Raw genomic sequence first — 23,447 nt, 5'->3', positions numbered from 1 at the left:
ATGGGTAGTTTCGCATTTTGATCGAAGCTTTTGAAATGCATATCATATTATATATAATATCTTTCTAGATATTAATATAATACTAGGAGGAAGGCGTTTTCCAATCAATGTTTATTTTTATTTTAGTTGTTTTTTTATCGGCCGCTAGCTTTAATTCTACCTTTTCATCAAAACGAAACGAGGGTTACTGGACATTTGAAGCGTTGATCGAAAGCTCTCAGCGTGCGTAATAACATGCACAAAAACCGGAGAGTTCCGTTTCCAAATTGGATGTGGGCTCCTAGACTAGATGAGGTTAGTTAACAGTTGCAGCTTTTATAGAAAGCTTTAGTGTCCACTGTTATTTTATGGAAAGATTTGAAGAGGTTCTCATTTCCATGTTGGTGTTTTTTTTCATATGGTGTAGCTGGCAATAATTCTTGCTTCCACCAGACGTTCAGGTTGAATACTTCTCCTGAATATAAGCTAGTTATTGTGTTTTTGTCACTCTTATGAACACCAAATGCAAAATAACTTAAACTTCTTAATTTGGTTGGGTTATAATCGGCCGCTAACTTCACACCGGTAGGATTGTTGACGCTAAGCGCTGCTATTTTAGATATGCAGTGACGCGATAGCCAGGTTTTAGAGCTGGGCATACAAGACCATACAAGGACACCCAAGATACAAGATATCCATCTTCCTTTTAAGTTCGAGTGAGAGAGAAGGGGCTTAGGGGCTAGATCACATCCTACTAATATTTATATGCGAAAGTTTGTATATCTTGATGTTTGTTTACTCAATCATGCTTTAACGGCTGGGTAGCATTAGCTGAAATTTGGGATACTTATAGATATAGATATCGATTTAAATTAACTATATATATGCGTGACGACACGACACGACACGACAGATAAATACAATTCCGACTTTAGCGTCATAGCAGGATCCACGTCAAATTTCGATCATTAGAATTTTCGAACTTCATGCCAATCAGTTAAAGTTAACATTAGTTTTGTCGACTAACATACCATTCTAAATTTTTATATAAAATACAATACAATACAATGACTCTTTATTGTACACCAAAATAGTAAGCGATACAGAACAGGTACACAGAATGAAATGACAAGGGTAACAAAGGCGGCCTTATCGCTTAAGACGATCTCTTCCAGGCTTAGAGCAACGCGGGCTTCCTACCGGAAGGGAGCAACCTTAGCGGATAGATTACCTTTAAATAGTTCTGGCGTTTGTTGCGGGGGGAAATGTGCTAAAAGTGCAGTTCGGCTTATTTAGATGCAAAAAAAAAACTGCAACTGACTGTAATGACGACGTTAACACATAAATACCCAACAATACACTAATAATTCGTTTACAGATGACTCCAAACTAACACATTGACAGTACATGATTAAGTCATCGCTTTATCGCTTATGCGATTTATCGCTTGACCGATCCGAAATTTGTACCGCTAGGACTCGATGTTGGTAAACGAATCCGACAATAATGTACGTCTTTGTTGTTTAAATGTAATTAAATAGCAATAATACGATAACAATTTACTTCCATGTGAAATGTAACACTATAATTTTGCAAGCTTGATGTCCCAGATCTCTTTTACAGCAGGAAACTGAACAATTCGATATTTTTTAGCACCCGCGCGTTCACTCGCGCTTCTCGATTCGGTCTAATAGTTTGAAATCCGAGCGCGCCTTGTTTTATAAAATTCGTATGCCCAATTGGCTTTGTACTTTGACAGAGAGGAACGCGTCGAATGGCTACTCCCTTCCGCCCGGGTTGCTCTAAGCTTCCAGGCAACCTTTTTTATAATATAACTATCAGCCTTTTTGATTCTTAAATTAATGTACCTATTTTTACATACTTATTATTTGAATAGGTACTATTCAGAGTATGCAAAAAAATAAAGTTATGCAATTTTGTTTATTACGTAGCGGAGATAAAAGTCAGTCAATTCAATACTCATTAAGTTATATAATAGGCGATAGTACATAGTTTAAGGGCAGCGAAAAAAAATGAAAGAGTTAAAAAAACATTGCAGGATCGCTACTCGACAACAATGTCGCATTTAAATTTTTATTATTATCAAGTCTCAAACTTGGTTCACGGGTAATATCTAAGTTGGCACGAGTCAGGGCTATTACGAACTCGAAACTTGAATGTTCGTGTCGTGCGGTCCCTCTGACACTTACAGTATTTAATACGAGAGCGAGAGGGACAGTACGATACGACTTCGAGTTTTGAGTTTTCGCAGTAGCCCTGCTGTACCTACAGCCCAATTCAATCTGGTTCCAGAAAAAAAAAACATCTAGCAAATCAAAATAACAAAAACAAAAAAAACAACTGATACCTACCCATTAGGTATCAGTTATTTTGTTAGAACCTCGCGACTTTTTTTTAATGTGTGTGTGAAACAGCTCGTGGTGTTTTCAGAGGAAAAATACACCTGCAATTTTGATTATAAAATTAAATATCGTAATACATTTTGAGAAAATGTTTATATTAGTCTCGGCTGGAATACTCATACTTCGCGTTTAATATCATATCAGCCAGCAATTGCCTACTTACCTGCGACGACAGTACTTGTATTATCTAAATATGAATGCTTCCCATAGATGAAATCGTACGAACGAACGTGTTTGCGTGCTTATGCCCCCGTCGCCCCCGCCGCTTGACCGCGCGACCCGTTTCGACCGCACCATTTGTTTTTTGTATGTTTTCATTTAAATATCGTGGGCGAAAATGACACAAATTTACAATGTCGATTTATCATGCATTTATGAATAAATATGTGAACTCTAAATGACTATAATATTTTTTTGAAGCGTTTGTAGGTTAAGAAAACAAAATAATTTAAAATCTTAAATTGGTGTGTCTAATGACACAACTTTTTTTATAGGCGTATGTAAGTAATCTGAAATAGGAAATAAATATTCATAAACTGTAATTTTTTTTTTCACACATTTTTCATACTGCCCATATAACAGTTTGCACTGGACGAAAATGACACAAATTTGGTTTACATACTCCACAGGCTATCCTAGATATGATGCCATAATTATTTTTTAACTTTAAATTTATTTTGCGAGATTTATTCAAATAAAAAAAAAACAACCACAAATCTTCAATTGCTGAAAATGCAGGCAACAAAATGACACAAAACGCTACAATAAGCTTCATAGGTACGACTGTACCCACAGGCAAAAAATAAGAAACTTTAGAATTCTTGAAACTTAATACCTCAAATAACGTAGTCCTATCGGCCTATATAAAATATTGTAGGACTTACAAATCGTTACTACTTAAAAAACTCGTATCTCAAAATGGATAATTTTCTGAGTGCACTTTTATGCTTTATTATATCAATTCAATATTGTTGACGATTGATTGAGATACGAGATTTTTTCAAAGTAGTGCCGAAATGTACCTTCAAGGTCCCTTTAAGGGTTAAGTGAAATAAGATTCAAGTGTAATATCAAACTGGATATAGAAGCACTGATTCACTGAACTGTGAGAACTATGGAAGTATAAGCACGAAATTGGTCAGGCAGTTTTAACGTCAAAAGTATAAGATAATGTGAGACTTAAAAATACGTCTTGATAGAACTGCTGCTGAGCTAAGAATGAATTTGACATAAAAACAAAGTGCTGAATAGGAAAGTACAGTAGATATTCGGTATCAGCGTTATTCGTCCCATTCGTTTTCGTTCAATTCGTATTTCGTCTCATTCTATATTTGTCACACATTCTTATTCGTCTTGTTCATTATATGTCTTTATCTTTCTAAGTCAGATTCTGCACATGTCTCATTCTTAATAAGTCTTAATCGTATTTCGTCACATTCTTTCTTGGACTATGTCTTTGTTTTACTCACTCGTTTGTAGTATCATTCGCACTTTATCTTTAGTCACATTCGTTATTGGGTCTCTCTCTTTTTTTGTCGTTATTTGGCAACTCGTCTTGTTCGTTTTTGAGCACGTTCGCTACTCGAACCCGCATTCCATTATGGGAGTAAACGTAGTTTAAGGATATATCCGTCTCTTCTACCAAGATATGACCGCTATTTTTATTTCATGCTAAAAAAATATTTATTAATGATAATTTAAGATTAACGGAAAAAGTAGCTACAAATAGCGACCGAGACGCAAAACGAATGTAACGAACTTAGAATTGGACTAAAAACGAATGAGACTAATAACGAATGTGACCAACATCGAACGTATGCAAAAATTTAGTCGAATAATTGAATGAGACATAAATCGAAAAGGACGAATGAAGAATGAGTCTAGGAAGACGTTACGAAATACGATTAAGACTTATTAAGAATGAGACATGTGCAGAATCTGACTTAGAAAGATAAAGACATATAATGAACAAGACGAATAAAGAATGTGTGACAAATATAGAATGAGACGAAATACGAATTGAACGAAAAACGAATGGGACGAATAACGCTGATACCAGATATTCGAAAATTGAAATTTTGAATTGAATTTTCAAACGAACTGAAACATGAATTTGAGGAAGGGGTTGAAAATCAACAAGGCTTAAGCCTTGTTACAACTTTTGCGATACCCAAGAGAAGAAGAACGTCTACTGTTGTATATAGCACTCCCCTTATATAGAACTCCAGTTGCTTCGGTTGAAAGCGACCTGCATCGACTGTGAACTTGCGACCTTAGCCAGGTCATCCGTCCATACCGTCTCGACTACTGTAGCAAGATATAAATTGACCAATTTGTGGACATGCATTGATTTAATGTCCAGGTTACCCGTCGTCGGATCCGCGCGCTGCTGCCTGTTTGGTTCGAGTCAAGGGAAGCACTGACGCCCTGGCTGCTGCCATCGAAAGCAATCTATCTCCAGGGCCAGACGACAGCTTCAACATATCGCCTGTTCTGGTCACTGCGACCAAGTTGAATCCGGATATCGGGGCGCCAGAGACCAATCTTGAGGTGAGTTGCTTAAGGATGTTACGGTCATGGGAAGCATGGGCGCGCTGGCTGCTGCCATCGAGAGCAATCTGTCTCCAGGGCCAGACGACAGCTTCAACATATCGCCTGTTCTGGTTACTGCGACCAAGTTGAATCCGGAGATCGGGGCGCCAGAGACCAATAGTGGAGCGGAGCGAGAAAATAATGCGGAGCGCAATTGCGGACTGTTTTTCCATTCGCGGAGCTTCCTCGCTTCCCCATTCGCGCTTGTTTCCACGCCCCGCTTCTCCGCTTCTCTTCCTCGCTCCTCGTCCTCGTTCTGTTTTCCGGTTTTATATTAGTTTTTAAGCCAGTTACAAACTCTCTATCCACTGAAGAGAAGCGGAAATTTTATGCAATTTTATTGGTGGATTTTATGTCTCGCTTATCGCTCCACTGCCTCGCTCCACTCCAGTGAACTGGCAGCCTATAAAGAGCCGTTTGCGGCGTATTTACAATATAAACGTTTTGATTTTGGTTTGGACGTGTTCCAGAGCACCGACTTCGCGTGGATCCGGAAGGGCACGGCGGCCATCATGATGGGCCCGCGCGGCGAGAACAGCGCCATCGGCAAGGCGGCCGAGCGCGCCGGCATCGGGGTGAGGCGCCAAGAACTTTGCTTTGCTAATTATTCATTTATTGACCGCTAGTTTTTACCCGTGGCTTCGCACGCGTTAATCATTAGATGCAGTAGTTGAATTGAAATTCAGGCAAGGCGGCCGAGCGAACCGGTATCGGGGTGAGACGCCACCGCGCTGGCACATCGCTTGCTATTTATTGACAATCACACAAGTGCACAAAAGAAACTGCTACTAGAAAAATGGTTAGGTTAGATAAAACTGTGAGCTTTGCATAAAAGGTATTGCTACCAGAAAAGTGGGTTAGGTTGGCTTATAACTGTGACCCTTGCACAAAAGGAATTGCTATCAGAAACGTGGTTAGGTTAGATTAAAACTGTGACCCTTGCATAAAAGGAATTGACAAGATTTCATATTTCTAAGACTCTAATTTGTCTCTGTATTCTGTTTGGAACGAGAAGACGCTGATAGTTTGAAAGGGTAGGGTAGGGCAGGCTAAGCGAGCTAGAAGTGCTCCTAACGATGGATCTGGTCATTCTGTCAGGTGGTGTACTGGCAAGTCCTAAGAACACTCTATGCTAAAATATCAGTCTCGATCTTCTTTTGTTTTCGAGTTATTCAGGATAATGTAAAATCATCAGCGTATCATGAAAGTGGCATATTTTGTAAACTGGTCAAGTTAGATTAACCAATCAAAATAATATTTGACAATAATAAAATAAGCTACAAAATACATATTTTTAACCCGCATAATTTCATTATACTTCATTATGTAAAAAAACATATTATTTTTCTTCAGATTTTTAGTGAAAAAGGCAAAGAAAAAATCTATTCTGTGGTAGTGTTGGTAAATTCAGATATATATTTTTAATTTCTTGTATTTTTTTAAATATGGAGAAATAAAATATAATAAATATTTCTCCGTGTTCAGGGGGCAAAAGTCTTTCGATTCCTGTATCTTTCGAATCTCGTCAATGGCAAACAAATAGATACACCGAACACAATTTCCGTGAAAAAAAAAATGCTATCAGGAAAGTGGCTTAGGTTGAATTGACGTCACCGCCGTATGACAGCACCACCATCTTAAGAAACCCGTGATAGATGGTAGCTTGAAACTCACAAGATAAAGTAACGTATATGCCTTTACATGCAAAGGGTATAGCTTCAACTGCCCCGTGTTCCCAGGAGGAAGACAAGGCCGGCCGCACCCTGGCGCTGCCGGCCGCCGCGGCCTTCTGCGCGGCCGCCGACGCCGTGCCGCCGCCCCTCATGCACCAGGACCACATGTTCAACTTCCTCGGTGAGCTGACTTTGTCAATCGACGCGCTAACCTAGACATCACGAGGTAGTTCTACGGCCGTTTACCGCTATCAGTTTCCTGTCGCTTATACCGAATAAATGAGTCAAGTAGAATGGAAGGATTTTATAAAACGAGTAGCTTTTGCCCGCGGCTCCGCCCGCGTGGTATTCGGTTATCGCGCGCTGTTCCCTCGGGAACTGTGCATTTTTCCGGGATAAAAAGTAGCCTATGTCACTCTCGGGCCCATAAACTATCGCCAAAAATCACGTCGATCCGTCGCTCCGTTACGGCGTGAAAGACGGACAAACGGAAAGATTAAGTATGGATTCTACAGCGCATGCGATGAAAGATGTTTTATGGCAACTTTTTTTTACACTATTATAGTTTTAGTACGGAACCCTATTTTTTCTGTTAATAAATATAGCCTATGGCTCTTTAGAATAATTTAGCATTCTAATACTTAGTGAAAGAATATTTAAAATCGGTCCAGTAGTTTTTGAGTTAATTCGTAACAAACATTCAAAAATCCAAAACTCTTTATAATATTAGTATAGAGTATAGATATGGTGTCAAAAGGTGTGCATGTGGTACAATTATCATCAGCCTATAGCATAGCAGTTGTGTTTCGGCGTGGAGAGTAAGACATCTTAGGCCTCTAGGTTGGCAACGCATCTGCAATCCCTCTTGTGTTGCAGGTGTCTATGGGCGGTGGTAATCTCTCTGAGACCCACTTGCTCGTTTGCCATACAGTCGAATAAAAACCTTATACTTACAACAATATGATTGGGACAATAGGCCGCGACGGCGACAGTGGTACTAAAACAGATAAGAACAATCCCTAACTATGAAATTTGGGTGGGTATTGAAGGCTTTGGTAAATATCACATAATATTAGTAAACGTAAAAAAACCTAAGTTTATTTATAGTATAAATATCACTTTGTGTTTTTGTTCGTAATGAATGATAATAGAAATTGTTCAATTCATTGTCACACACTTTTTAGGTTGCAACCCACTGCCAACTCTCAAAATGTGTTTGACATCTGGTTTGAATAGGCGTCTGACGAAAAATATTAGCAAAAATTTTTATAATCAAGTTTTGCACAACGGACAATAAAGATAAATAAATGAAGACTTTAATTACTTTAAACGAGCCCATGGCGTTGCTAAATAAACGATCTGACGACTTACGAATCTGACTAAAATCGCATTAGACCGAAAACATCTGACAGACATCGTAATACTTACCTGTATTGGTGGGTTCTCTAGAGGCTGGCGCCGACTACTACAACCAGCTGGTCAAGAAGACTGGCAACAAGGACATGGTGCCCGAAGACCTGACGGAGAAGTTCGAGATGGGAGCCAACACGTTCTCCATAGAGCTGGAGGAACCGATTCGTCTGCCGCTGCGGCTGCCGGACGCGCCAGTCGGGGTCAGTTCCACTTGCTATAACCCTGGAAAAGACCGGTATGAGAGACATAGGGCCCGACAAATTGACAACACTTGTCAATTGTCACAGGTCATTTTATGCCACCCAGGTACAGCCAACGTAAAGGTCACAGCTCATTAGAGCCAACCGGCATCTGACCAGCACTGGGCTAGTCGTTCGGCGTCCACTCGGGTAGACACATGGTCCACGGGTAGATCTCGCGTGGTCCACGAATTTCCAAGTCGTATACAAAGGCTCTGTTTTCCAGATGAATTGTATTTTATAATGTCATGTTTGTTATTCAGGAGGGCGAAGGAGAAGGTGGTGAGAAGGAGGCCTTGGGAGAGGGCGAAGAAGAGCCGGAGAAGATCAAAGGTCACTGAACCCCACTAATTCTTATATTAGATATTATCACTAGATCTGTAGAAGATAGATTGTACTGCCTTGAGGATGCAATGTTTTGCGAGGCTCGCACGTATGGTTTTCGTTTAAGCAATAATCTAAAAAATCATGTTCAAAATCTAAAAAAAAAAACTATCTTTAATGAGTAGGATAAGATAAACCTACAGCTTTATGAGTGTGATTACTGACCGATATTGCGAAATACGGTTATTACTTCGAGATTTTATCCCTATCCCGTGGGAACATCCACGTAAAAAGTAGCCTATGTGTTATTCCATATCATTAGCGCATGCAAGAGTGCCAGTAGAGCCTTAGGATTCATAATGCGTGCAGGCTCGCAGTTCAAGAGTGTAACTGTCTCTATTGTCCTGTATAATGCTTTTGTACGTAGTAAGCTGGAATACAATTCCATTGTTTGGGATCCTATGGAATCGAAATACAATTTGCTCATAGAGAGAGTCCAGCGAAAGTTTGCTCGGCACCTGTATAAGAGGCTATATGGTTATTATCCGTTTTTGTTTCCGTCGCTGTTTGTGTCAGGCATGGTTGGGTTGGATACCCTAAGCCATAGGCGAAAGTTGCATTTGCTCGTACATTACTGTTCTTTGTTGCAAATAGGGTCAATAATCCTCTGGTACTGCGGCAATGACTCTATTCGTCCCGCAACGGTATGTACGGGCGGGAGTACGCCGCCGCCATCACTTATTCGCAGCGTTGGCGGGCTGAGGACTCGTAGAGCTAGGAACTGTCCAACGGCCAGGGCAATTGCGCTGCTAAATGAATTTTTGACTGAAATCCAGGATGCTGACGTGTTTGCCGATGGTTGGGGAGCACTTTTATCTAAAATAATGTTATTTTAGCATAGTATTAAGTATTAACGAGCTAGGCGTTTTGGTGCAAACTGTAAGCCTGACTTCGTATTTAATAAATAAATAAAATAAATAAATAAATAATTCCAGAAGTCCAACCTACACACCAAATTTCATGACTCTAAGCCCAGCGGTTGTTATTTAGAGATTTTATCCCTATCCCATGGGAATATCGAGATAAAATGTATCCTATGTTTTATTCTAGGTTATAAACTAACTCTTTGCCAAATTTCATCCAAATCCGTCCAGCCGTTTAACCGTTAAGGAGTAACAAACACACTTACTCACACACTCACTGTGTGTTTGTTGTGGACACTCACAAACTTTCACATTTATGTAGGATCGTAAAAATTGAAGAAAAGCAACTTCTAATAGTAAAATAAAATATAATTCGAAATTTCCAAAATAACCAAATCAAATCACGTCTTTCGTCTTCCGTCGCTTAGCAATCCCCGTTCTACATTTAAAATCAAAATACACCTGCTGCTTATTCATTCTTCCTCTGTCACTCTCATACACTCACATCTCATGCTATCTATTACACTCTTCATACGTCATGATTACACTCCTTTCCACTCATCCTACATTTATAATATTAGTAGGATAGTATTAGCAGGATTACTTAGTTGTTCTTGTCACTAACACCTACGGAGTAATTCGTGCACAGAAATAAAGAATTTATTTTTTCTTTTCACGATGCAGAGATAAAGGACCTCCTGTTCAAGATGTGGTACGACCAGACGAAGCCGACGACCGTGTCGCTGCTGGTCGGCGACTACCACCAGCTGGGCGTGTGGATGGCGTGCGGCGGGAAGGTGGTCGCGTTCGACCCCGCGCCCACGCTGGCCCGGGGGCTGCTGACATCGCATCGGATTGAGAAGGGTGAGTGCTAGCGATGGTCAAGGTGTGGTACGACCAGACGAAGCCGACGACCGTGTAGCTGCTGGTCGGCAATTACCGACAGCTGGCCGTGTGGGTTTTGGACCGTTTTGTCTGTTTACCAAAACGTCCGTTCCAAAATAACAGTTTCTTTAAATTATCATAGGCCAAAAGACCCGGTTCTCATAGCATCCGTATGTCGAAACACCCGGTTCTCATAGTTTTTAAATCATCATCATCATCCCAGCACCAGAACCCAGAACAAGAGGGCTTGGGCCATAGTTCCCACGCGGGCCCAGTGCGGATTGGAACTTCACACACACACCATTGAATTGCTTCGCAGGTTTGTGCAGGTTTCCTCACGATGTTTTCCTTCACCGCAAAGCTCGTGGTAAATTTCGAATGTAACTCCGCACATGAATTTCGAAAAACTCAGAGGTGCGAGCCGGGTTTGAACCCACGACCCTCTGCTTGAGAGGCGATAGGTCAAACCGCTAGGCCACCACGGCTATAGTTTTTAAATACATGTACATATTAGATTGTTTAATAGTACTTAAAGCGTGTTTAATAATAAAGAGAGTAGATTAAGGGTGCCCCTACATGAAATCGCTCGATTGCAGCGATAAATCTGGTCACGTGACCCCATTTTGAAGGTGATTTAGAATTTCCCGCGAGTCAAAAAAGTAGCGTCAAGTCGCCACATCGAGCAGCAGCGACAAGATGGCTTATTTCGTGGCTTATTGCAGGATGTCTGCGTAACAGGGGGTATGAAGACAGGTTGAGAGAGTTGGACTTACCACCTTGGACAGGCGGAGGCAGCGTGGTGATCTGATCGAAACCTACAAGATATTGACCGGACACTATAATGTACCTGAACTAAGTGACATATTTACACGGAGCATGAATGAGAGGCTGCGAGGTCACTCTCTGAAACTGATACGCACTCTAAGTACAAGCAACCCCAGGCGCCATTTCCTGGGCAACCGCGTCGTGAAACAGTGGAACAGTTTGCCCCAGACAGTGATCAGTGCACCTTCAGTGAATACTTTTAAAAACAGACTTGATAAGTACTTTGAAGACAATTACACAAGTGAACAATGATATGCACGCATCAGCTATAAGCTGCCTGTGCATTATATAAATAATAATAAATAATAAATAATAATAATAATAATTGATTTTGACCTTGGAAGGTGATTTCTTAATCTCATTTAGTAGCAGTCGTGGCAGTGGTACAAATAAAAGAAATTGGAGTGAATGAAAAAAAAAATAACAGCTCAACATTTTCAGCTTTATCGCTATATGTCACGTGACCAGATTTGACGCTGGAAATTATTGTGGCCGCGGCCTAAATCAATTTGGGGGTCTTCGGAGAAGTAGTATTCGAAGTTTCCATATTTGCTCACAAGATGGCGCTAGGAGTCGCTACATTGGTCTGTAAAAGACGTCTAATGAGGGCTTTTTTGTCTTTCTAGATGGCGTCACTGTTTCGTGAGGTTTTTAAGTGTGGCTTTCAAATTCTGTTATTACGGGGGCGTGAAACCAAAGTTTAGATTAAAATCATATTTAATACACCTTAAAACCGTACCATAAAAATATCGAGCAACCACAGTGTTGCGTAGTCCCTTTTTGTTCGGAAAAAAAGGGAGGGCAAAAGTTTCCGAAAGACAAAACTGTCTCAAAACACAGACATTCATTGCCCCGTAACGCATAATTGCCAAAATTAATTTCAAGTAATGCAAAATATTCACAAAATTATTCTAATTACAAATAAGCCCGCGTAGCTCACCCAAAAACTATGAGATTTGACATTTCGGAGACCTCACGCTACCCTAGCGCCTCTAGCGGCGAATTCATACGCGATAGCCCGATAGATGTTTCATTGTGTTGTGTGTTCCCAGGCGACGAGCTCCGGCTGCAACGTATCAAGGATGAGATGGCGGGAGAGGGCGGCGGCGAGCCGGCGGCGACGAGGAGGAGGCCGGCGCCGGTGCGTATGCGCAGCCCTGGGGTGGCCTCAGGCTGTTGTTTTTATCGGACAAAGGACCGTTTTTTTGCCGGACCTGCGGTATTGTATGGCTTACAATGAATGTGTGTACATGCACCGGACACTTGTCCGGCGATGCAGCCATACAAAACCGCAAAGAACAATCCGTTGTCCGGTGAGAACAACGGACGTCTACAAGCGGCCTTACTGGCTGACTTAGGCGTTGCAGGCTTACTCGCACGCAATTGACTTATAGGGCCAATCAACTTTTTCTTGGTTTGTTATTCTATATCTTTGTCTAAGAGACAACAGTGACGAGTTTCTTAAAAAAAACTTACGTCTAAATAATGACACAAATGTAAGCTATGAATTTAGACAAAAAATATAGAAACTCATGGTGTTAAAGAGTTGTCCAGGGGACGTAACCGTGGCAACGGGGTACAGTCGAATTCATAAACTTGCGACTAAAATTTTGATCAAAAATATCTCAACACGACTGTATTGTTAACGGCGTAGATGCGTTCAGAAATTTTTGATCAAAATTTTGGTCACAAGTTTATGAACTCGACTATACAAGGAAAAGTTGATCAACCCCTTAACTGACTGCCTAAGGGAGGGTTACTTCTTCTTCTTTGCTCCGTCCCACTTTAAGTGGGGTCGGCTCTTGTTTGGGTTAATAATACATGTTTAGTACTTTACTTTTGTGTCGCTTAAAATCCAAATCAATTAGTATAAGATTTTGCATGTCATATTAAATATTTTCCAAAAAGTCACATTCCCGCCGCTAGAGGGCGCTACGAGTTCCAAACTGATGTTTAATTTATTATTTTTTGCAATAAATTTGTCTTGCACTGGATACCGCTTAGAACGGTAGTTTTGTTATTTCTCCTACACCTTCAGCGTACGGCACAGCTCTCGTAATCTAAAGGCGTCAAGACATTCTGTCTTGGGTTCTCGGGTCGGGGAAATTGTTTTTGGTAAAAAGTTTTTTTATCTCTCCTGTTCGGAAAGTTTAATTTTCATGGTTAGATAGTCGGGTGGAAAATTTCGTTTTCATCTCTAAAGTGGAAAGTTTTTTTTTTAATTATTCGATTAGCCACGGAGTCGAAGATAATTGAATTACGTCAATGACACTTTTTTTTCACGTTTCGGCGACCAAGGAGTGACCAAGAAGAGAGAGAAGTGACCAAGGAGCTTGTATACAACACTTGAGGTTGAAAGCCGAACATCCGTTTGCAATAAAAAAAAAATCTTTATTGCGTCACAAACATATTCCATCTCTTTCTTTAGTTAGGCTAAGAAAGAGATGGAAGTCATTCGTGAAATGTGAAAGAAAGAGATGGAATATATAAATAAGTAATAAAGGTCAAACTTCTGCGTTCGGCGTTCAACCTCCAGTTTTGTATAATAAGCTCCTTGGTATACCGTTAGAGGTTGGATATAAGTAAATTCAATTTGTTATTATTCTCATTTTTTGTGGTATTTTACTTTCCTCACAGTCGAAATGAAAAGTAGAGTGTCTAACTCGGGTGAAATTACCCATTTCGTTCGAGCGTCAGAAATATCTCGGGTGAAATGGGTCACTTTTCACCCCTGGTTATTAATCTACTATTTCATACTGGACCACCAGGTTGACGGGGGGCGTCCCCGGCCTCTTTTGTTCTCCGGTAGGCATAACTCTTTTTGGACCAGGTGTTCCTTATCTCTACGCATTACGTGGCCGTACCACCTCAGTCGACTAACAGTCAGTCGGGTATAGGAGCTATCTTGAAGCTGCCACCCACGAATATATTCGTTCCGGACTTTATCCCATCTTGTTACCCCTCCCGACCATCTCAGCATTTTCATCTCTGCAGTATGCAGTTTTTGTGCATGCGTCTATTTCACCGTCCAGCATTCTCACCGCCGTTTTGTACACTTTGCCTTTAGTACGAATAGGCATAAAAATGCCACATCACAAGTCACAAGGGATTCCGGTTAACGACCGCCATTTTCGCCAGGCAAAGTTGCTAATTTGAAACATCATAATAGTCGTTAGGCAGCCAGCCAATATGATCAAAAATATCCGGACATAAACTCTAATGCCGCTCCAAAATATCTGATGGCAACTGTACGTTAATATGGTATCTGACAACTCCTGATTTTGCCATATCATAATATAATTATGAAATATAGATAAACAGATAGTGTTTAGCGAAAAGAAAATTTAAATCGGTTGAAAATTGGATTTATAGTGATTTTTTGAAAAATCTATATACCTGTCTCTTTCTCAAACGCTTTTCTCTATGCAGCAAGTATGTCGGTACTGGCGTGTGACGTGTGACGTCACATGCCAGTATGTCTTTCTCTGTCTAATCTTGAATTTCAAACCTTTATAACTTTGTTATTTGTAAAGGTAGCTTAAAAATTGTTTTTCTATTCGATAACAGGCATTGTGTAGTTTTAATTTATAAAATAGTCAAATTCCGTATTGACGTTTCTGGCACAATGCCTCCAAAGAAGTATGTATCCTAGTGAATGTATTGTTTGCAGAGGGCGAGGAGAAGCCCGAGCCTGAGCCGGAGCCGGTGCCGCGCGAGTCCACGCCGGTGCTGATGGTCTTCGCCAGCCCGGGGGAGTTCATCGACAAGCTCAGTGAGTCTATGCGTCCTTGTCGCTCTCAGGCAGACTGGCATGGCTAGAGTAGCGGAGTTTGAGAAGCAGCCCTTTGGAGACTGCTTACGACACTGCCATTATGATCTGTGGCTCTGAGATGTGGTTAAGTGTTGCCTCTTGGAGAGGCTGAGTCACGCAGTGAGAGATAAAGAAGCTATAATAGAGGTATACATCAAGCGGCACATTCTTCTTCTTCCTTCATAATGGTCTTCCCAAAAGCGCTGATAGTAGTATAAATAATGACATGTAAAAGAGCCCTTGAGGGGCCTACTTGCAGAATAAACGTTCTGATTTTTAGGATTCCGTACCCAAAGGGTGCCAATGGAGCCCTATTACTGAGACTCCACTGTCTGTCTCTGTCCGTCCGTCTGTCACAGGGCTCTATCTCTTGAGTCGGAATGAGTCGTAATAGTTGGACATTTGAAATTTTCACAGACTATGTATTGCTGTGGCCGCTGTAACAAAAAAATACTAAAAACAGAACAAAATAAATATTTAAGGGGGGCTCCCATACAACAAACGTGATTGTTTTACCGTTTTTTGCTTGATATTAATAACGGCAACTGGTACACGCTTGAAATATTCAGAGAATCTTTAGTTGTATAATCACTTTAAAAATAAATAATTAAATTAAAATAAAATAATTATTTAAGGGGGCTCCCGTACAAAAAAAATGATTTTTTCACCGTCTGTCTTTTTTTGTTAGCCTGTTAAAGTGTCCCACTGCTGGGCAAAGGCCGCCATTCGTCCTTATCGACAGCATGTCACTCTACTTGATATGCGTCCAAGTCATCTCCTCTTCGGTCTGCCTCAGTTTCGATGGTCATCCCACGGAACCCAATGGGTAGTAATTTGGACCCAAAACTGTGGGTGACATGACCAGCCCAGTCCCACTTAAGCTTAGCGCCCACATCTTTTTTTTTATTCGACTGGCAAACGAGCAAGTGGGTCTCCTGATGGTAAGAGATCACCACCGCCCATTAACATCTGCAACACCATGGGTATTGCAGATGCGTTGCCAACCTAGAGGCCTAATATGGGATACCTCAAGTGCCAGTAGTTTCACCGGCTGTCTTACTCTCCACGCCGAAACACAACAGTGCAAGCACTGCTGCTTCACGGCAGGATTAGCGAGCAAGATGGTGGTAGCAATCCGGGCGGACCTTGCACAAGCGCATCTGCAACGCGGGTTGGAGCACAGTTCGGTATTTCTGATGCGATCAGTTCTACGAACACCTAAGTATAATACTGCGCCCCATCGCCCGTTGGCAAACCTGGCCTTTTGAGCTTCAGTTAATGACCAAGTTTGACCTGATTCTGATTTATGAAAATGTTTTCCACTTTCAGCGCTCCAAGGCGGCCTGGACAAGAAGCAATGTCTCGCCCCGTACAAGCTGTACCCGGTGAAGGTCGGCAACGACCTGACGGCCGTGCTGAAGGAGAAGCGCTCCCCGCCCAAGGGGGGCGAGGGGGACGAGCCCGCCGCCGGCGAGGAGGGTACGTCGACCACCTTATACCATAGTAAAAGAGAACAAGTAGGCTCAGTACATCGCGCAGCTTAAATGTGTGCGCACACACTGATAATTTAAGAAGGATTCAGGAGGATTCAGTTTTCTTTAGTCAAGGGTGCGTTGCCGTCGGTGCCGTACGTTTCGATTTTAGCTCGCTCGTCTTTTTTTGAGATGATGTTTTAATAAATTCCTTTTTTAATGTTTTTTATTCCGGACTATGGAACAACTGTTCATTAGAAAGGTTATTCCTATTGATATAAAAAGTAAGCGTTTCTAAATTTTTCAGACATTTCCCGTTGTAACTTTCTTGCACTAACAGTTTCTAAAGCCAAGTTTAGATAGACTTGAGAGAAAAATCGTGCAAGTTGCATTACATTGCAGCGCTCGATTGACCACTACAAACTCGTTGGCTTTACGGCAATGTAATGCAACTTGCACGATTTTTCTTGCAAGTCTAAACTCGGTTTAAGCTAAGCCGTAGATAGACGGATCCTAAGGGTCTCCCCAAACCTATTGACGCGGAATCGGATTTAGCCGATCAAAAAGAATTTTATGTCCACGCAATAAGAGCGAAAAAGACGTTGATCGGCTCGGCCGACGCGAAACGACGTTAACCGACGGGAAGACGTCTTTTTCGCTCTTATTGCGTGGACATAAAGCGTTTTTTGGTCGGATTAAGCCGATTCCTCGTCGATAGAAGTGGGGAGACTCCCGCCCGCCTGTACCGTGTAGTTTGTGACATCATCTCTCCAATTAATTGCAGAGGAAGAGGTCCTAGTGGAAGCTTTAGACGACGCGGCCGTCGGCAAGTACATGACGCGTCTTGGACGCGCCACGGCCTCAGTGCGCGGCCGTCTCGCGCAGAACGAGAACTTCTTCTTGGAGACGGCGCGGGACAACCAGGTAACTGACAACACATTGGGTTAGGCAGTCCTGGATTTTTCAATAGGCCGTATAGGCCGCGGCCTAGGGGCGGCAGCGGCCTAGGGTTGGCAGAATTCAACGAGAAATTTATTTTAGAAAGTTACATAGGGCGGCGGATATAAAGTGGCCTACACTCCTAAAAAACATAAATCCGCCACTGGGGTCAGGGGGCATACTGTAACAGGGGAAGGTCAAGACGCGTGTCGTGCGCACCACGGCGTCAGAGAGCGGCCGTCTCGCGCAGAACGAGAACTTCTTCTTGGAGACGGCGCGGGACAACCAGGTAACTGACAACACATTGGGTCAGGGGGCATACTGTAACAGGGCAAGGTCAAGACGCATGTCGTGCGCACCACGGCGTCAGAGAGCGGCCGTCTTGCGCAGAACGATAACTTCTTCTTGGAGACGGCGCGTGTCAACCAGGCAACTGAAAACACACTGAGACGGGGCTAGGAGAGGACGCACGACGGTCTGAGTGCGCGGCCGCCTCGTGCAGAACGAGAACTTTTTCCTGGATACTGACACTGACAACACACTGACACAGGTGGGATACTGTGACTGTGACAGGACAAGGACAGGACGTGTCTCAGACGTGCGGCCGCCTCAGTGCGCGGCCGCCTTGTGCAGAGTGAGAACTTCTTGGAGACATCCAGGTACACTGGCAAGGCAACACACTGGGACAGGTGGAATACTGCGACAGGGCACGGGCAGGACGGGCAGTGGTTTCGATGCATGGCGGCCTAACGCAGAACAAAAACATTTAGAGACTGAGCGAGATAACTAGGTACACTGACATGACAATACATTGGGACTACTGTGCCATAGGAAACTTTAAAAAAAATTGTATGGAGATTGAATATTCCGTTTCTTAAATTTAAAGTCCCTAAATTTCTTGTGAAAATTCCCAGAAATTTCCGAGAACTTTTCTTACTTTTTGGAAACTTTCCACAACTTGCACATCTGTAATTGGAACAGGACAGGACGTCAAACTTATAACACCATAACGTTTGAGACGAGGGTTAAAATAGATTCCCTTTTAAATTTTAATGGCTCATTTTCATATTCGCCGCCCGCATTTAACGAACTCATGCGACCCTCCATCTTATCATTATTCCACCATCAATCAATAAATCAGGCCTACGCGTCTGTTCCAGACGAATTTTGATGTGTTGCCTGTGCACGACGTCTCTGGTGGCTGACAAGACACTCACATATTCTCTAATTCGTTCCTCCCAGGACGCGGCCATGTCAGTGGTGGCCATAGTAGTGGATCACATCGAGTCCCACGTGTATTGGAAGCCGGCGCTGATCGGCGCCATGCTGAAATACTAACGGGCCAGACTTCTTTTACAAACTGACAATTGACGATCACTTTCCCCGCGTCCACATCTCAGGCTCTGTTAACGCCTCGCATGCCAACACTGGCGTTTCGTAGGTGCTATAATCATCATATCAGCCTCAGGACGTTGGACATTAGGCCTCCCCCACAGACCTCCAGTTGCCTCATTACGAGGTTTATTTGGGCCAATACTCGCCACGCTTGGCAAGCGGGTGGCGAGCGCAGTATAAGTTGTACATAGTAGCCAAGAAGACGCTGCTGCCCACATTCTTAACATTCTGAACATTCTTATGCCGGCACCCCACGGCCAGGTGCTATAATGCTAATCATTAATGAACCCCTTATGTCAATATCCTCTTCCTCCCAGGACGCGGCCATGTCAGTGGTGGCCATAGTGGTGGACCACATCGAGCCCCACGTGTACTGGAAGCCGGCGCTGATCGACGCCATCCTGAAGTACGGCGACCGGCTGTACTCGATGGCGCTGCCGGCCGCCGCCAACCCGCCGCGGGTGTGCGCGCACGAGTGCCCCGCGCAGTTCCATCTCACCAGCTTCAATGTGAGTAATGTTTTAAGGGATGATGTCGTCTAGGGTGACCACGGCCACTGGAATGTTGCCGAAACGTTGAGGTAAATATGACTCGTGTAAAAGTGTAGTAAAGTGAAATACCGACTCGATTTTTCGTGAACAATCAGCAGCAGATATATTTACACGGGCCGAGTGTTCATAAAGACATATACGTTTCAATCTTCACAACCTTATTGACACCTACGTCAGAATTTTCACGTGAGCTTTCACTACGTCAAAAATATCTCAACAGTTTAATTTTTCATTAATACTTACACATATAGTTTGTCATAATGACAATAACAACTAGAAAATCAGTGGCGACTAAGCAGTCAAGCTGTTATTAATATCTACACGTACTACCAACCACAAACACGTCAACGCCCAAGATGCCACCAGTTGCTAAGCAGGTACTATTTCAATGGTAACTAAGCATAGGTATCAACATTTTATCTAAATATGCATAAACACGAATTTCACGAGCATGAGAAGTGAAAATACTATTGCTGTGCAGAGTCTGTTTTTATCTATTCTAATATACTCTCGTTCGTAATACCTTATTTGCCGCCCTCAAGACCCAATGTACTATTAGCTACCTGCCTTGTTTTCCTCGGGCAGGTGAAGTTGGAGATGGAGCAGGACGTGGCGCGCGGCGACGTGAAGGCCGGCGACACCGGCGCCGTGCTCAACCTGCGCCGCGCCATCAACAGCTTCTTCGAGGCGGTCGGTCTCTCTCTAAAGGCCACAGCTCATTAGACCCACCCGGCACCCGGCACCCGGCACCCGACCACCACCGCCTCGACTTTCGGCGTCCACTCGTTGTCGACAGGTGGTCCACGGGTGGACGCCGCGTTGACGAGTGGACCTCGCGTGGTCCACGAATTTCCGAGTAGTCTATAATGAATGAGGGTGGGGAGTAGGGTTGCCACCTTTTTTTCGGGCCGTTAAAGTACATTGGTTATACCTATAGGTCAGAAAAAAACGTACATAGTATCAAAATAAAGTACATTTTTTTATTATGATTATGTTTAAAAACATATTTTATTGCTTTTTGCAGTTTAAACTTTAAATTGTATTATTATTGCACTCATATCGCTCTGCACAAAATAAACAAGAAATTGTGACAATGACACTGACTGTTGACATTTGAGGTTAGGTGACGTTCAAAAATTGTTAATAACGAATGCCTAAATGATATGACGTTGGCGAGTGGCGGCATCGATTCAGCAACAATCGATAAATTTCGTTTAACGAAAAAATTCTTACAACTTTTCAAAATCGCAAAGAAATCAAACCATACGAAATAAAGTATTTTCGCATTCTTTATTGTTCTCATAAATTATAGAGTACAACTACCTCAAATAACGTACAGTACTTTATTGTAAAGTACGGGTGGCAACCCTAGTGGGGAGCGCAGCTATCACCGAGTGGTCTACTCGCCGTCCGCGCGTGGACACGAGCGAGCGAGGCGATCCGGTGACGCAAGGAGTTGATGTAGTGAGCGCATGCCCATACAAATCCATATAAGAATACGAATCGCTCGAGGCGAGGCTAGGCGCCGGGTGGATCCAATGAGTTAGTAAATAAATAGTTGCGGCATGATGCCCGAGAGATATGACGAAAAACAAAACTATGAATGAACTGATTTCCAACAATGATGATTTCTAACGTGTTTTTCCCAATTCAGGAGTTAAATAAGGCACAGTTTACATCAAATATTCGATTGCGGTCGCGCTCGGGTTCCGTAGAAGCGAAAATACTACAGACTTAGACGGACCGACGAGTTCGTAATGTTCGAATCAAAAAGTTAACTGTCAAAATCAAAAGCCAATTCAAATGTCAGATGACCGTCAATTTGACAGCGATATTGTTACCAACTTAAAAATACGATTGATATTATTGAACAATAGTTTTGTTATCCTTATCCCTCAGCAAAAGTACGGCGTGCTGTGCGCGAAGGACTACTGCGTGGGGCTCTGGCGCGGGGCGGATGAGAAGGCCTATGTGATGTGGGACCCGCACGGCTGCGGGCCCGCGGGCCGCTCGTCGCCGGGGGGCGCCGCCGGCGTCTTCCTCTTCAGCACCGTCGAGGAGCTGGCCGACACCTTCCGGGAGAACGTCGAGAATCTCAACAGACCAGGGAACAGCCTGTGAGTAGGTCCCACTGCTGGGCACCCACGTTCCCACGAGGACCCAGTGCAGATTGGAAACCTCACACACACCATTGCATTGCTTCGCAGGTCAGGCGTAAAGCTCGTAGTAAATTTCAAATGTAATTTCGCACATGAACTTCGAAAAACTCAGAGGTGCGTGCCGGGGTTTCAACCCACGATCCTCCATAGGGCAAACCGCTCGGCTACCACGGCTTTTTGTAATCAACTTTACAAATCAACACACGTTAAATTGTGCGCTCGATTAATTTTTAACTCCCGACGCAAAATAGGGGTGTTATACATAAGTTTGACCGCTATGTGTGTCTGTCTGTAGCACCATAGCTCTTAAAGGGGTGAACTGATTTGAATGCGGTTTTTTATTTGAAAGCATATTTTCTAGCGATGGTTCTTAGACATGTTTTATCAAAATCGGTTCAGCCGTTTTGAGATATTGTACTTTGAAGTGACAATTTCGGAGGTTTTCCAACTTTCTGTCGGTTATGTTTTAACCGCAGGAAACACTGAAACTCGTGGTTTTAAAGAGTCGTCCAGGGGACGTGACCATAAAACTTTCTAAAATTCTCCTCTTGTCTCCAGATTCACGATAACGTCGGTGAAGGTGTTCTGGGAGTTTTCGAAGGCGGCGGGCGCGGTGACCCCCCAGGGGGCGGTGCCCGACGAGGGCTACGAGTGGAAGGTGCTCACGGCGTACGTCGAGACCGCCAGGGGGCGCACCATCCTGCGCGGCTCGCGCCCGCCCGACATCACCAAGTGAGCGCCGCACTAACTTGCAGCATGAGCTGGCCCTATACTCATCATAGCAGCCATAGGACGTCTGTAGGATATAGGCCTCCCCCACAGACCTCCAGTTGCTTCAGTTGGAAGCGGCTTGCATCGGCCGTGAACCCGCGATTCTGTTTAATTCGTGATAAACATTCCTCGCAACACTCAACCTTGCACATCTCTAGTGGAAACGCTGCCTTATTTTGGCAAATGTGTTGCTTCAAATGAAACAGCAAACGATAGTTTTTTTTTAATTTTGTAACTTTAATACACAATTCTAAATATATTTTTGCTTGGAATATTTGTCAAATACTTTATATTGGCTATGGTAAGAACTGAAGGAATACAAAGTAATATTTTATCTTTTATTTTATCAAAGAGTAGACAAGCAATTTAAACGGATGAAACTTCTCGATATTTCGAACTTTTTTCACCATTTACCGCTGAAAAAGTGCGTATCATCGGATATATTGAGGTTTTATTTAATAAAAACATAAATAAAAAAAAAACTATCGATTTATCGATAAAAACCGGTGCTCTTTCACTACTATCTGTCAATAACCGCACGCAAAATTCCGGGCCCTAGTAATCACACGAATGATGAGATGTGAATCCACAGGCCACGGATCTTAAGGTGGTTTGCCACCGGCGAGACGAGACGAGGCGTGACGAGAATTGACAAGATTTCATTTTTTTAACATCTGTTAATTACTACAGGAATCGAAAGAGTTTTGCCTCCTGAACATGGGAAAATATTTACTATAATTGATTACTCCATTTAAAAAAAAATACAAAAATTGAAAAAATATGTCTGAATTTGCCAACACTACAACAGAATAGATATGTTTCCTTTGCCTTTATCACCAGAAAAAGGAGCTGTCATAATTTGATATTGTCTCTATGCAACGTCTACGTCAGATTTACGTGATCTTTTTTTTAAGAGACTAGACAAAAGTAATGTATCTATTGTGTCGTAGTTTTGGAGTTACGCCCTTTTAGAATAAGAACATCTTAAAAAAATTTTAATAAATTAATTAATAGTTGTAGCGAAATTTTAAAAATATCAGCGTTTTTCTCTTTCCAAACAGAATACAGAGAAC

General features: G+C 42.6%; 1 protein-coding gene across 1 annotated transcript in view; it reads left to right on the top strand.

Annotated features, from left to right (window-relative positions):
* The first annotated feature begins 4,182 nt into the window (after nt 1–4,182).
* LOC141443729 (uncharacterized) overlaps nt 4,183–23,447 on the top strand; it is a 38,550-nt gene continuing 19,285 nt past the window's right edge. The window contains exons 1-17 of the mRNA XM_074109078.1: nt 4,183–4,216; nt 4,765–4,952; nt 5,465–5,569; nt 6,734–6,848; nt 8,117–8,280; nt 8,583–8,652; nt 10,251–10,430; nt 12,329–12,417; nt 14,107–14,158; nt 14,947–15,048; nt 16,417–16,566; nt 17,344–17,483; nt 17,689–17,787; nt 19,211–19,402; nt 20,030–20,134; nt 21,344–21,561; nt 22,162–22,335. Coding sequence (XP_073965179.1) covers nt 4,183–4,216; nt 4,765–4,952; nt 5,465–5,569; nt 6,734–6,848; nt 8,117–8,280; nt 8,583–8,652; nt 10,251–10,430; nt 12,329–12,417; nt 14,107–14,158; nt 14,947–15,048; nt 16,417–16,566; nt 17,344–17,483; nt 17,689–17,787; nt 19,211–19,402; nt 20,030–20,134; nt 21,344–21,561; nt 22,162–22,335 — 2,177 coding nt within the window. The remainder of the gene's footprint in view (nt 4,217–4,764; nt 4,953–5,464; nt 5,570–6,733; nt 6,849–8,116; nt 8,281–8,582; nt 8,653–10,250; nt 10,431–12,328; nt 12,418–14,106; nt 14,159–14,946; nt 15,049–16,416; nt 16,567–17,343; nt 17,484–17,688; nt 17,788–19,210; nt 19,403–20,029; nt 20,135–21,343; nt 21,562–22,161; nt 22,336–23,447) is intronic.

This window comes from Choristoneura fumiferana, chromosome 28 (genome assembly GCF_025370935.1).
Source record: "Choristoneura fumiferana chromosome 28, NRCan_CFum_1, whole genome shotgun sequence".
NCBI lineage: Eukaryota > Metazoa > Arthropoda > Insecta > Lepidoptera > Tortricidae > Choristoneura > Choristoneura fumiferana.
This window is presented reverse-complemented; position numbering and strand designations above follow the sequence as displayed.